The sequence below is a fragment of the Balaenoptera musculus genome, chromosome 19, assembly GCF_009873245.2.
Source record: "Balaenoptera musculus isolate JJ_BM4_2016_0621 chromosome 19, mBalMus1.pri.v3, whole genome shotgun sequence".
Classification (NCBI taxonomy): Eukaryota; Metazoa; Chordata; class Mammalia; order Artiodactyla; family Balaenopteridae; genus Balaenoptera; species Balaenoptera musculus.
This window is the reverse complement of record NC_045803.1, coordinates 11,863,008-11,877,168: the sequence shown is the minus strand read 5'-3', so window position 1 is coordinate 11,877,168 and position 14,161 is coordinate 11,863,008. Positions and strand designations below refer to the sequence as shown.

Here is a 14,161-nt window from a genome sequence, read left to right as displayed (position 1 = left end):
AAGAGCGTTCCAAGGAAGAGAAAAAGTCAGGGGCTCATAAAGACAAAAAGCCACGAGGCTGTTAAAAGTTGCCTGGTGAGGGACTTCCCTGGTGGTGCAGTGGTTAAGAATCCGCCTGCCAATGCAAGGGACACGGGTTCGAGCCCTGGTCCGGGAAGATCCCACATGCCGCGGAGCAACTAAGCCCCCGCGCCACTACTGAGACTGAGCTCTGGAGTCCGTGAGCCACAACTACTGAGCCCACACACCTAGAGCCCGTGTTCCGCAACAAGAAAAGCCACCGCAATTAGAAGCCCACGCACCGCAAGAAGAGCAGCCCCCGCTTGCTGCAACTAGAGAAAGTCCGTGCGCAGCAATGAAGACCCAATGCAGCCAAAAGGAAATTAATTAATTAATTAATTTAAAAAAAAAGTGGCCTGGTGAGAATTGTGATGGACTCTAATGAGAGTCAGAAAATATTTGTCCTTAAGGAATCACAAGGTGTTTTAGGGTAGGGCTCCAATAAGTAGATAGACTGTCACGAGTCATTTTAGGGTAGGGTCTGATAAGTATCTTGAGTTTCTGGCAGGTGATCTGATCAAAAGATCAGATTTCACCCAGGCTGAGATGTGCATAAGTCACACTTCCTTAATGTCCTCCTGGCTCCAGAGAGCTCTCTTAGCGATACCAACTCCATTTTGATTTCCCTCTGACACTGGAGGAAAATCACACAACCCTGCTGAAAAGTCTGACTTTAAATTAGTGGTATATAACCTCCAGTGAGTCCTTAATTCTGCCTAGAAATCAGCCTAGACTTTTTGGGTCCATATACTTGCCTGCTTTCCTATTTCATCCCTTCTCAATGCTCCACAAAGCTCCTCCCATTATCCCACTGGATACCACACTAGTGAAAAATTACTCCGAATGATTAGGGACTTCCCTGGTGGTCCAGTGGTTAAGACTCCGTGCTTCCACTGCAGGGGGCGTGAGTTCCATCCCTGGTCAGGGAACTAAGGTCCCGCAGGCCATGGAGCACGGCCAAAAAAAAAAAGACAAAACAAAAAAGATTAGACTTCAGGGAAATGCATATTAAAACCACAATTAGGTACCACAACACACCTACCAGAATGGATAAAATTTAAAAGACCTACTGGGACTTCCCTGCTGGAGCGGTGGTGAAGAATTTGCCTGCCAATGCAGAGGACACGGGTTCAAGCCCTGGTCCGGGAAGATCCCACATGCCGAGGAGCAACTAAGCCCGTGCGCCACAACTACTGAGCCTGCGCTCTAGAGCCCGTGAGCCACAACTACTGAGACCGCGTGCCACAACTGCTGAAGCCTACGTGCCTAGAGCCCGTGCTCCGCGACAAGAGAAGCCACTGCAATGAGAAGCCCGTGCACCGCAACAAAGAGTAGCCCCCGCTCGCCGCAACTAGAGAAAGCCCATGCCAGCAACGAAGACCCAATGCAGCCAAAAATAAATAAATTAATTTAAAAAATTCTAATAAATAAATAAATACAACTTAAAAAAAAAGACCTACTGACAACACAATATGTTGATGATAACACAGAGTAACAGGAATTCTAATTTTAGTAAAATAGTGTAGGACAGTGAAATAGGATAACCAATTTTGAAAAGGGTCTGCTAGTTTCTTATTAAACTAAATATTGCCCCATTCTTTGACATAGCAATTCCACTCCTAGTATTTATGCAATGAAAGCCTATGTTCATAAAAACAAGTATACAAGAATAGTCATACCAGCTTTATTCATGATAGCCCCAAACTGGAAACAGGTGTCCATCAATAGAAGAATGAATAAACAAACTGGGATAATACCACATTCCAGGACTTCCCTGGCGGTGCAGTGGTTAAGAATCCGCCTGTCAGTGCAGGGGACACGGGTTCAAGCCCTGGTCCAGGACGATCTCACATGCCGCGGAGCAACTAAGTTTGTGCACCGCAACTACTGAGCCTGCGCTCTAGAGCCCGCGAGCCACAACTACTGAAGCCCATGAGCCACAACTACTGAAGCCCACGCCTAGAGTCCGTGCTCCACAACAAGAGAAGCCACCGCAATGAGAACCCCACGCACCGCAACAAAGAGTAGCCCCCCCACACAGCAACTACAGAAAGCCCGTGCGCACCAACGAAGACCCAACACAGCCAAAATTAAATAATAAATAAATAAATAAGTTTATCAAAAACGCCACCGCATTCCGTTGAGTGAAAGAAGCCTTACACAAAAGAGTACAGTATACAGTATATTTCCATTTATACAAAGTTCTAAAGCTTTAGATATTGAGCACTTGAGACGTGACTATTGTGAATTGAAATGTAATATAAGCATAAAATACACATGGGACTCCAGAGACTTAGTACAACTCCCCCCAAAATATCTCATGAATAATGCTTTCATACTGACTATATATTTAAATGATAATACTTGCATTAAAATATATTATTAAAATTCATTGCTTCTTCTCTTTTTACCTGTTTAATGTGAACACTAGAAAAATTTTAATTACATATGTAATTTAAATGTTTTGCAATATACTTCTTTTAGGCCATGATGATCTAAAACTTAGAAATAAAAGGGGAACCACATATAACAGGCCCACTCAGGGATTATCTGATTCTCTGGGGGTAACAGGCATATGTCTTACTATTTATTATTGATTAGGGCCCAAACTCTATAAATTTTAGATATTAACTTTGCAAATGATAAGAAGATTGGTAAGTTGCAAATGGTTTTTGTCTGGTAAAGAGGCAAATGCCTTCTGATGGAATGATTTCTGCCCAGTAAACAATAAAGCCCCAGAAATTAAGGTTTTATCACCCTGTAAGACAAGAATTCGTTTTGAATCTCAGTTTTCAATCTTATTTCAGCATTCTTTCTTTCGATGACTAAATATACTTCATCTCATCTATAAGCTTTTGAATTAACTGTACTATCTTGCTGGTTCCCTATATTCTGAGCACTTACTATATTCCAGGCACTGTACTTGACTTACATTATCAAGTTCAAGTCTCACAAGAGTCCTAAAGGCAGGAACTATTATCCCCAATTAAGAGATAAGGAAACTGGGACTTCGAGAGAATTTCCCAGCTCAGTTTCACTCAGAATAAAACAAGGTATAGAGTAGTTACATAGCTGAGATTTAAACATGTCTGACACAAGCCTGGCCTCTGAATCTCTATTCTACACTGTGTCTTTGTTATGACGGAAACTGTGCCCCCCTCAAAAAAGGTATGTTGAAGTCCCAACCCCCCAGGACCTATGAATGTGACCTTATTTGGCAATAAGGTCTTTGCAGATTTTATCAACTTAAGATGACTAATATCTAATATGACCTCAGAAAAAGAGGGAAATTTGGACACAGACAGGGAGAGCTCCCATGTGAAGACGGAGGCGGAGACTGGAGATTGAAGAAGCAGCCAAGGAACGCCTGGGGCTACCAGAAGCTGGAAGCGGCAAGACAGGGTTCTCCCCTAGAGGCTTTGAAGGGAGTATGGTCCCACCAACAACTTGATTTTGGACTTCCGGCCTCCCGAACGATGAGTCAATAAATTTCTGATGTCTTAAGCCACCCAGTTTGTGATACTTTGCTACCGCAGCCCGAGGAAACTCACACAGTCTCTGAAATGGACACCAGGCGGTTACATGGATGTGGAGGTGAAAGGGGTACCACCAGCAATATGGGACCCACACCTGGAAGGCATCTTTCCTCTGTCCCTCATCTGTGCTTGCAAAATGCCCTACCCCAACTCACAGGGCGCCGTGTCAGAACAGACTGTGTCGGGGCCTTCACAACACACCGGGGGCTTCCAGAGGTAAAAGCCTTTCTAATGGGCAGAAGGGATTACTGGGTGTCCTGTCTAGCACACCCTTCTGGGTTAGCTCCACCTTTCACTGTCTTAAACTATAATAGTAATACTAAACCGATGGTAAACTGAGAGCAATGCAAAAGATTCCGGTCTGGCGGAATACAGTTGATTATTTCCCTCTGGTTATTGACGGGTTCAACATCCGCTCATAAATTTATTTCAGCATTCCTGATCTCCTACCTGCGTGTGTGCTTGGAATTCTCCTTTGAACTGGTTGTAACATTGTATGGGTCCCCTCATTCATAAATGAGTGAAATGACATCTTTGACACGTGTTCATCTTGTATCTGTGTAAGAGCTGATTTTACTTTCCAAAAAATATCATCCTTCATCACCTGCTTCCCCACTTTGGCACTTCCTCCAAAGATGAGAAAACACCCGCATGGAGTGACAGGTGATAAAAGGAGGATTTCCAGCCTCAACATCCTCAGAAACCCAGGAGTCCTCTGACTTACACCACCAAGATGGCAAAAAAACAGACTCAGAGTTACCTCTAAAGAGTGTTAACACGCTGGTTAGCAGGTCCTGCTTGTCAAAGCAAAAACTGCACGGGACAAGTCGGACAGGCAAGAAGTCTTCATTCAAAGTATTCCAGAAAGAGACAGAGGCCAGAACTCAGTCTGAACTCAACTCAGCTGAAACACAAGGCAGTTGGGTTTTTAAGAACTGGGGTGGGGGGCTTCCCTGGTGGCGCAGTGGTTAAGAATCCGCCTGCCAATATAGGGGACACGGGTTCGAGCCCTGGTCTGGGAGGATCCCATATGCCGCGGAGCAGCTAAGCCCATGCACCACAGCTACTGAGCCTGCGCTCTACAGCCTGTGAGCCACAGCTGCTGAGCCTGCGTGCCACAGCTACTGATGCCCGTGCACCTAGAGCCCGTGCTCCGCAGCAAGAGAAGCCACCATAATGAGAAGCCGGTGCACCGCAATGAAGAGTAGCCCCCGCTCGCCACAACGAGAAAGCCCATGCACAGCAACGAAGACCCAACGCAGCCAAAAATAAATAAATTAAATAAATTAAAAAAAAAAAAAGAACTGGGGTGGGGGTTGAGGGAAGTAGGTCATCTGTTTGCGAATTGGCTTCACCCAAAGGAAAAGGAAACTTTCCTGCACCTTCTGGACAAGGGGTAGTTTCACAACTTTGAGAAAGGTCCCCACTGAAGTCAGGCTTCTAGGGAAACTGGGAGACAGAGGTGCTATCTCCTTGGATGTTTATATTTCAAAGAGATAGCTCCCAGGTCCTTGTGAAATACATTTCCTGGGTTGTAAAACTGGCAAGAGTCTTTTAAACAGATTTATATACATCTCAGAAGAGCAGAGAAAGAATTTACAATGACAAGTTTTCTAAAGTAAATGCTCCAAGAAACAGGAGGTCTGGGGCATCTGTGGTTAGGCCATCTGGATTCTGTAAGGGACCAGGGTGAGAGGGAGGACAGCGCTTTAGAGGCAGGAACAAGTCTATCTAAAGTTTAGTTAAGCTGAGGGAAAAGTTACAGCCCTCTTGTTCATGCTCTATAAGGCTGGTCTGCCTGGGTTCCAATTTGGACTCCGTTGCTTATTAGCTGGGTGACCCGAGGCAAGTTACTCAACCTCTCTGGGCCTGGTTTCCTCATCTTTATAAAAAGCAGATGATTAATACTTAACTCATAGGATGGTTGTGTAGATTAAATATGTTAATCCAAGTACAGCATTTAAACCAGTATCTGGCACATAATAAATATATACGTGCTGTGGGTTAAATTACTTTACCGTTCTGAGCCTGCGTTTTCCCAATCATCCCATCTGAGAATTTATACGGAAAATCAAGCGAGATGATGGATGCAAACATCCTTAGCCCAAGCCTGTCATCTGGTAAGACTCTTAAATGACTAACATTCCCGTAACTATAGTTACTATTACTGATACTTATATTGTTTGTTGCTCAGGCTCTTATTCCCTATTTTGTTACTATAATCACTATTTACTGTTATTTTATTATTAACTCACACTACTCCCTATTATGAATGAAAATATCAGCAGTATTATTATTATTATTTTTTGGCCATGCCACGTGGCTTCCAGGATTGTATTTCCCGGACCAGGGATCGAACCCAGGCCACAGCAGTGAAAGCGGGGAGTCCTAACCACTGGACCACCAGCGAATTCCCAGTATTACTATTATTGAGTCCTAACCACTGGACCACCAGCGAATTCCCAGTATTACTATTATTATCTCACCATTCTGCACACCTGGTTCCCCTCCATCAAGCAGTCCCGAAGCCTGCCAGGGTCTTCCCTAGCCAGGCTTTTCCCCCCTGGGTGCCCAAGCTTTCATCTGATTGGAGGAGATGGTGGTGGGACTCAGGCCCGAAGTCCCCAAGAGGAAGCAAAAACGGACAGCGGCACCCGCAAGCCCTTTGGACAGGTGGGACGCCGGGGCCAAGCCACTGAATGATTCCTTTTTTTTTTTTCATCATTAAGCTAGGCTATTTTTTTATATACAATTTTTTAAGGTTACTTTCCATTTACAGTTACTAAAAAAAAATTGGCGGGCTTCCCTGGTGGCGCAGTGGTTGAGAATCTGCCTGCTAATGCAGGGGACACGGGTTCGAGCCCTGGTCTGGGAAGATCCCACATGCCACGGAGCAGCTGGGCCCGTGAGCCACAACTACTGAGCCTGCGCGTCTGGAGCCTGTGCCCCGCAACGGGAGGGGCCGCGATAGTGAAAGGCCCGCGCACCGCGATGAAGAGCGGTCCCCGCACCGCGATGAGGAGTGGCCCCCGCTTGCCGCAACTAGAGAAAGCCCTCGCACGAACCGAAGACCCAACACAGCCAAAAATAAATAATAAATAAATAAATAAAGTAGCTATAAAAAACATTTCATTATGTCACATACACCTCCATTAAAAAAAAAAAAAAAAAAAATTGGCTATATTCCCCGTGCTGTACAATGATTCTTAAGAAACCAGATAGATGAGGGGTCCTGGTGGCGCAGTGGTTAAGAATCTGCCTGCCAATGCAGGGGACACGGGTTCAAGCCCTGGTCGGGGAAGATCCCACATGCCGCGAAGCAACTGAGCCTGTGCGCTACAACTACTGAGCCTGCGCTCTCGAGCCTGTGAGCCACAACTACTGAGCCCACGTGCCACGACTACTTAAGCCCGTGCGCCTAGAGCCCATGCTCCGCAACAAGAGGAGCCACCGCAGTGAGAAGCCCGTGCACCGCAGCGAAGAGTAGCCCCCGCTCACCGCAACTAGAGAAAGCCTGTGTGCAGCAACGAAAACCCAACACAGCCAAAAATAAAAACATTTATTTAAAAGAAAAAAAAACAGATGGCAAAGTTGGTGGGGCCTGAGGACCATGTACAAACCTGTGAAACAAAGCTCCCCTCTGCTCCCAAACATTGCTAAGAGTACCATTCACCCCTCCACACTGCTCAGTGGTCTCACCCGGTCTCCCCCTCACCAGTGGGATCACCCGTAAGCACGGCTAAACCTCAGGAGGTGAAAAGTGTTCAAAACCAACGTCCTCCAGGGCTGCGACTCCGGATCTCAGTTTCTCCATTTCAGTCTTGGCATTCCCACCCTAGCTCAGCTTCAGGAGGTAGAAATATCTCAGGTAGGTTATACTGAGGTAGGTCAGCAATGAGGTAGAAATAACTCCTTTAAAACACTATACAAAGTAATTAAACTTTTATTGAAGCCTTATGTGCCAGACATTGACCACACTGAGGCGTAAGGCACGGTCCCTGCCCTTGAGGAGCTCACAGTCTAGAAAAGAAGACAAAGATGCCAAAAAATGATTCCCACAAAGATTCAGGGGCAGGAGGCAGAGCCCTCAGACCCCATCTCTCCTATTCCAGGTTGACTGTGAGAAAGCGAATAGGAAGCTTATCACTGTCTCTCCCACCTTCCCTGGGACAGCTCTGACTACCCTCTGACCTAGGCACCAGGAGGAGACCAGGGGGAGACAAAGGTGAGGGGGATACAGTTGCTGCCCTCAAAAAGCTGGAACACCCTGGCAGGATATATACAACGGTAACTTTCTGTCCCAAAGCTGCAAACCAGTGCAGCAAAAGCTAGGGAGAACAGGGGCTGGGCCAGCCCAGTCCAGTGGTGGAAGAGGGAGTAATGGGAAGTGAGGGTACCCATGGCCAAGGAAGTAGGGCAAGAGGTAGAGAAGTTCATAGTAAGGTGCCAGCAGCCACAGCCAACAGAAGAGCCACCCACCCCACTGAAGGAGCTGCAGAGCCTTTATTATAGGCTCCATCTTTTGTGGGGTACTGCCCAATATTTCTACGGTCTTGGTGGCCACTAGCACCTCCAGCCGAGGTAGACTCCTCCTCCTGGGAGGTCTCAGGTTCGACCTCTTTTGGAGAAGTCTGGCTGGTTGGGGCTGGGGTGGGTTTGGTGGTGAAAGTGGAGGACAGGGCTGGGGCAGAAGTACTGACAGAGTTGTTTGCAGCCAGAGTGGTGGACGGAGGACGGGGCAGCAGGACAAGGGGCGGGAATCGAGGGGAGAAATAGGTCTTGTTGCGGAGGTCCGAGTTACAGCGGGACCCCTGGCAGCAGGAGCCGCTGAGCGTGAACCCTGGGCCTGTCGCCGAATCCCGGGTGCAGGACTCATCCTGGACGCAGCCCCGGACAGGCAAGGATACAGTCACATTAGCTGCAGGAGGGAGACACAGGTAGGTCCGTGGTTGGAGGGAGGGGGTAGGCACAGCCAGAATGAAACTTAGGGGCAAGACAAGAGCAAGAAGACCCAAAACAGGGGACAGAAGGACTCTGCATCCATTAATCCCAAAGTCTCAATTCGGGCCCCACTTTGAGAAACACTGTCCCACTGTCTTTGGCACACGGTGGACCACATTTCCCATAGTACTTTGAGAGGAAAAATGTGTAGAATGAACTACAAGTCCCACAATGCCTTGGAAGAAAGGTTTGAACTGGGATACAACACCTCTCACACGAGGAAAGAGCAGACCATTGCCTCCCTCTCTCTCCCCCCACCCCTCACACCACCCCCACCAAAATTCAGTCTTAGAGTCAGAACTACATCTGCCATAATACACCTGGCAGAGAATGTAATTTGAAGAACATCTCCCATGGTTCCCTGAAGCAGAGGCCAGGAGGCTGAACTACATCTCTCCTAATACTTTGGGACAAGTGGGGACACTAACCCTTGAATTTTCAGGAGTCAGAACTACACTCCCCACGATGCCTGGGCAGAAGCTTGGAGGCTTAAATACATTTCCCATTGCACATTCTCCCATTCTGCACCTGGCAGGCCTCTATGAAAACTGTATTTCCCCAAAAACTCTAGGACAAAAGCATTCCTATTCTCGTGTTATACTGGGAATAGGACTGCATTTTTCATGATGCTCTAGGACAAGCCACGAACTTAGGCCTTCAGTTCCCAGAATGCGCTGAGGTGGGGGAACCCTTTGGGTAAAGGGCTACCTACCACCCATGAGGCCTCAGAAAGGTTACCACAACCCGTGAAGGCCCGGTGCTTCGAGCTCGCTCACCTGCCGTCAAGGTGACGTTGCCGTCGAAACAGCCCCTGTAGACGTGGTCGCTGGCGTTGTAGCACCTCACGACGGGCGGCGCCGTACCCTGGCACTCCTTGCGGCTCAGCCCCACGCAGCTGTAGCACTCGGCCCCGTTAGGCTCGTAGTCACTCTCATTGCCTGCGAGGCGGGCGGGGAGGAAGGAAGGGGTCGAGAGGGTTCAGGAAGCACAGCCCTGCTCCGCGTCCCTCCAGCCCACGTCTCCGCCCCTCGACGGACACTCAGCTCAGCCTCTAACCCCGCCCCAGGGCGTGGCCCCGCCCCCAGCCCCTGCGGAGTTCTCCCGCCTTCCCCTTGTGACCGCCCCTAGCCGCTCAGCCCAGACATGGCTCCGCCCCTGGGCCTGCGGCCCCGCCCCCACCGACCTGCGGGGATGAGCGCTCGCGAGGTGAGGTCGAGCTTCGCGTTGCAGCGGTCCTGGGAGCACTGCTGCAGCTGGACGAAGGCCAGAATCCCGTAAAGGTCCAGTCCGCGGTCATTCTTGCCGGGGAGTCCCGAACCGCAGCCCCGCACTGCCACCGAGAATTGCCCGTGGACTGCGGAGAGGGGAGGGGGCAGGGTCAGAGGGGCGGGGCCTGGAATAGACCGGCACCAGAGGATTGGCCTGGGTGGGAGGGCGAGGGCCTCAGAAAGAACCGATCCGAGGGGAAACAATAACAGACCGAGGGGCGGAACCTGAAAAAGCGGAGTCTGAGGGGACAGACAGGCTGACAGACACTGGACACAATCGACGGGGGAGGGCCAAGAGTGGAGCTAAGACGGGGCACGACCACAGGGAGTCGGAACCGCAGAAAGCAGCATCAGAAGGAACTGAGACCGACAAAAAAGGCACAGGATCAGAGACGGATGAGGCCTCCTAGGAGCTGTGGCCGCAGACAGGGCGGGTCAGAGGGGCGGAGCCTCAGCCTAGGGATTTTAGGAGAAGACCTCTAGAGGGATCTCCATCACCAAGGGCCCCATTGGATAGGGGAGGCTGGAGTGGAGAGGATTCTGGCAGGGACAGAAGTGGGTAGGGAGATCTCAGTGGTCCAGGGGAAATGGATAGGGTGTGCTCTTGAAGGAGACGAGGTCCGAGATCTGGGTTCTCCCAGTTCACCCCACCCATGCGCAACTCTCCGTCCTCATCCCTCTAAGCCCTAATGGCGTGGTTGTGTTGAAGGGCCCACGCCAGGCTGAAAGGGAAGGATGGGGCTGCGTTCAAGGGTGTGTGGCCAAATTCAGAGGGAGGGGCGGGACTATAAGGAGGCGGGGCCCAGATGGAGGAGCGTAAAGGAGTACTCAAGGACTGAGAGGCCCCACTCACTAGTCTCCACCGCCCCCACGACCTCTGTGCAGACGTCCACGCCTGGCGCGCACTTCACCGTCTTAGTCTTCTGCGGAGAGCATCCGTCATCTGCTTTCTGCACGCAGCTGTAACACTCCAGGGCCTGCGCTCCTGGGGGTACAGAGGCAGGTAGAACTGAGCGATCCCTACTGAAGCCTCCTCCCCCAAAGGAGAAATAGTCCTTCCCACTCCCTCTGTCCCAGTGCAATCCTATTGCACACTCTTTTCCAGGGCGGGATAAGGAAAACCTCGCCACAAATCTGAGGCCAGGAGATACATTTGTGTCCCTTTCCTTCAAACGCCCTATGCCTGCAGTGGGAGCATCTTTGCCACAGCCCTTTTTGCCCAAGGTGGGGGATCCCTGCCATAGACGGGGGGTGGGGGGACTCCTTCCTACAGTTCTCCACTCAGGATGGGAGAATTTTACCCACAGTCAAGTCAGCTCGGTGAGGGATCCCTTCCCACAGGCCCCCGTCTGCTTAGGATGGAAGAAATTTTCCCACAGTCCCCTGTGCCCAGGGTAGGGAAACTTCCCGCAGCCCACCCCTTCCCCCGACCGAGACTGATGATCTTTCTCACAACCCCTCTGCCCAGGATGGGAGATCCTTCCCACAAGCCCTCTCTGTATGGGGTAGGGGAACCCCCCTCCCTAGAGCTCCCACTCTATCCCCTCCGCCCCCTTCTGGCAGCAGACTCACCTTCTAGAAGCAGCAGCGGAGGCAGCAGCAGCAGCCAGCCCGTTGTCCAGATCGCTACCCGGGAGCCTGCTTTCCTGGCGGGGTCCATGGTTCCGTCCTGCTCTGTCGGCTTCCCCCCTAGTTGTGCCGCCTCCCAACCCGGGCCCTCTTACGTGAGCCCGGGTTGAGTAACCTCCCCCCAGGCAACCCTGGCCTTGCCCAACCGGGCCAAATCAGCCTCCGCTGTGGGGCGCGACATCCGCCCCTGGGTGCGTCACCCACCGCTGCCAAGGAGGGAAAGGGCGGGAGTCGAGGTTCCCCGGCAGTTCCCAGGAGAAAGTCTGTGTGTTTGTGGCGGTGGGGAGAGGATATAAGGCTCACAGAGAGGGTCTACTCAACACTCAGCACTCAGTAAATGTTGAATGAGTGCAGGCTTTGGGCCGGGTGATGCTGGAGACTAAACAGAACCAGTGCTGGTCCCCACAGAGCTCACAGTCTGATGGGGGAGACAGATATTAATCAAATAATCATACAAATTGTTATTTACAGCGAGGACAACGAAGGAAAAAGTGTAGGGAGCCACAAGGAGGTGTGGCATCTAAAAGTGGGGGCTGGTCAATGAAGCATCCCTGAGGATGTAAATCATCCAGGTGCCTTACGATCTTAAAGACTTGGAGGTTTAGCCAGTGCAGCAGGTCGGGGTGAGGGCAGAGCACATTGCAAAGCAGAGGGGTCAGCACGTGCAAAGACCTCGGCTGGAAGCAGCATGGACCCTTCGAACACAGAGATGAGAGCCGTGTACCTGGAGCTGGTGTACCTGGCGCTCAGAAAGTGAGGGGAGTGAGGGGGAAACTGAGGCAAAAGGGCCCGTTCCAGGCCCTGAGGAGAGGTTTGAATTAATTCTGAGAAAGATGGAGAATGTTTCACGGGGTCTAAATCAGCTCCGAGACACAATCAGATTTGCTTTTTAAACTATCGATCTGGCAAACGATGCAAAAACTTATCAAGAAATGAATTCACTAATCCCAGGGAATTATGCAGCAATGAAAACGGGCCAACTACTGGCCTGGGTGGCAACGTGAGTCTCAAAAACTTTATGTTGGGAGTTCCCTGATAGTCCAGTGGTTAGGACTTTGCCTTCCAATGCAGGGGGTTCGGGTTCAATCCCTGGTTGGGGAGCTAAGATCCCACATGCCTCGCGGCTAAAAAACAAACAAACAAAAAAACCGAAACATAAGACAGAAGCAATATTGTAACAAATTCAATAAAGACTTTAAAAATGGTCCACATCAAAAAAAAATCTTAAAAAAAAAACCAACTTTATGTTGAGCTCAAAAAGCCTTAAACAAATAAAAGATACCATGTGACTCCATTTCTATGAAGTTCTAGAACAGGCAAAGCTAATCAGTGGTGATAGAAATCAAACTAGGGGTTACTTGGGGGAGGGCATTGCCCCAAAGGAGTAATAGTAAGGAGCCCCTACTATCTTCATCTGGGTGGTAGTTACACATGTAACTACAAACATGCTAAGAATCAACGAGCTGTACGCTGTACATTTTACATTTATGCATTTCACTGAATGTACACTATTCTTACCAAAAGAAAAGGGCGGGGGAGGAGTGCCATTGTGGCCTCAGTAAAAAAGGAAAAGAGTAGAAGGGGCAAGAGAAGGCCAGGAGACCAGGGAGGGAGCAGGGCAGTCTCCCAGGTAAGAGAACAACAGCCTCTGATGGCTGGGAGTTGGCTGGTGGCTCACAGCGATGTCTGGGTGCTCTGTTACACCCCTGCACCAACACATATGGGGCCACACTGTGACTGCGATGGAGTGAGACACAATCAGGACTACTTCCTTCTATGTCTGAACACAGGAACAAACAAGAACACTGTGCAAACCACAGAATGACGAAGCATCCACATATATAAGCTAATATAAGTGACTGCTTGTATTGGGTTGGCCAAAAAGTTCGTTCGGGGTTTTCTGTAAGAGGGTGCAAAAACCCGAATGAACTTTTTGGCCAACCCAATATTATGTATTATTTATATTATATTATTATTTAAACTACAGCTTTAACCTTGCTTTGTTTCTCCTGACTCATAGATAAGATTTACCTATGGCAGGAAAAATAGCGGCTGTGTTCATAAAGGTTTTATCTGTTCTCCGGACCCCATGGGGCACCCCCATTGCCAACAATGACTAGCACCTCAGTCACCTAGGTTGGGTTGCTTGTCATCATGCTGAAGCTCAGAGAGAGAAAGTGAGTGACTGTGAAGTCATTCAACACTTCCCCCTACTTCCCTGCCTCCCAGCCTTGGAATCCCAGCCTCACTTATGGTTTGCTGTGTGACCCCACTTAAGTGTCTTCACCTCTCTGAGCCTCTGAGGTGTCTGTTTTATAATAAAGGAAGGAGAGTCTTTCATGGTGGAGTGAGGCAGTGGACAAAGTATTAAGTCTGGAGTCAGACAGACTGAAATTTTACTCCTGCCTCTGCCATCCTCTTGCTGTGTGACCTCAAGCAACTCCATCTCCCTCTCTGAACTTTAGCTGCCTCCTTTGCCAAACAGGTCTGAAAACCCCTGTCTCCAGAGGGATGGAGTGAGGCAGGGTAACAATTCTATTATTATTGTGCACTCAGGAGCAGGAGGCCCTGCAGGTCCCAGCCGTGTGGGAGAGTTTCAGGGAGGAACCCCAACTGGCCAGACCAGAAGATCTGGTGTCTTGGGAGTGGGACCCAGGGTGGAGAGTC

General features: G+C 49.6%; 1 protein-coding gene across 1 annotated transcript; it reads right to left on the bottom strand.

The window, feature by feature from the left end:
• Positions 1-7,521: 7,521 nt before the first annotated feature.
• LYPD3 (LY6/PLAUR domain containing 3) lies at positions 7,522-11,594 on the bottom strand. The gene is made up of 5 exons (XM_036834927.1): positions 11,438-11,594; positions 10,719-10,850; positions 9,781-9,951; positions 9,374-9,535; positions 7,522-8,514 (listed from the first exon to the last, which is right to left on the bottom strand). The coding sequence occupies exons 1-5, from the start codon at positions 11,523-11,525 to the stop codon at positions 8,030-8,032; spliced, it is 1,038 nt and encodes a 345-aa protein (XP_036690822.1). The 5' UTR covers positions 11,526-11,594; the 3' UTR covers positions 7,522-8,029.
• Between the last annotated feature and the right edge of the window lie 2,567 nt (positions 11,595-14,161).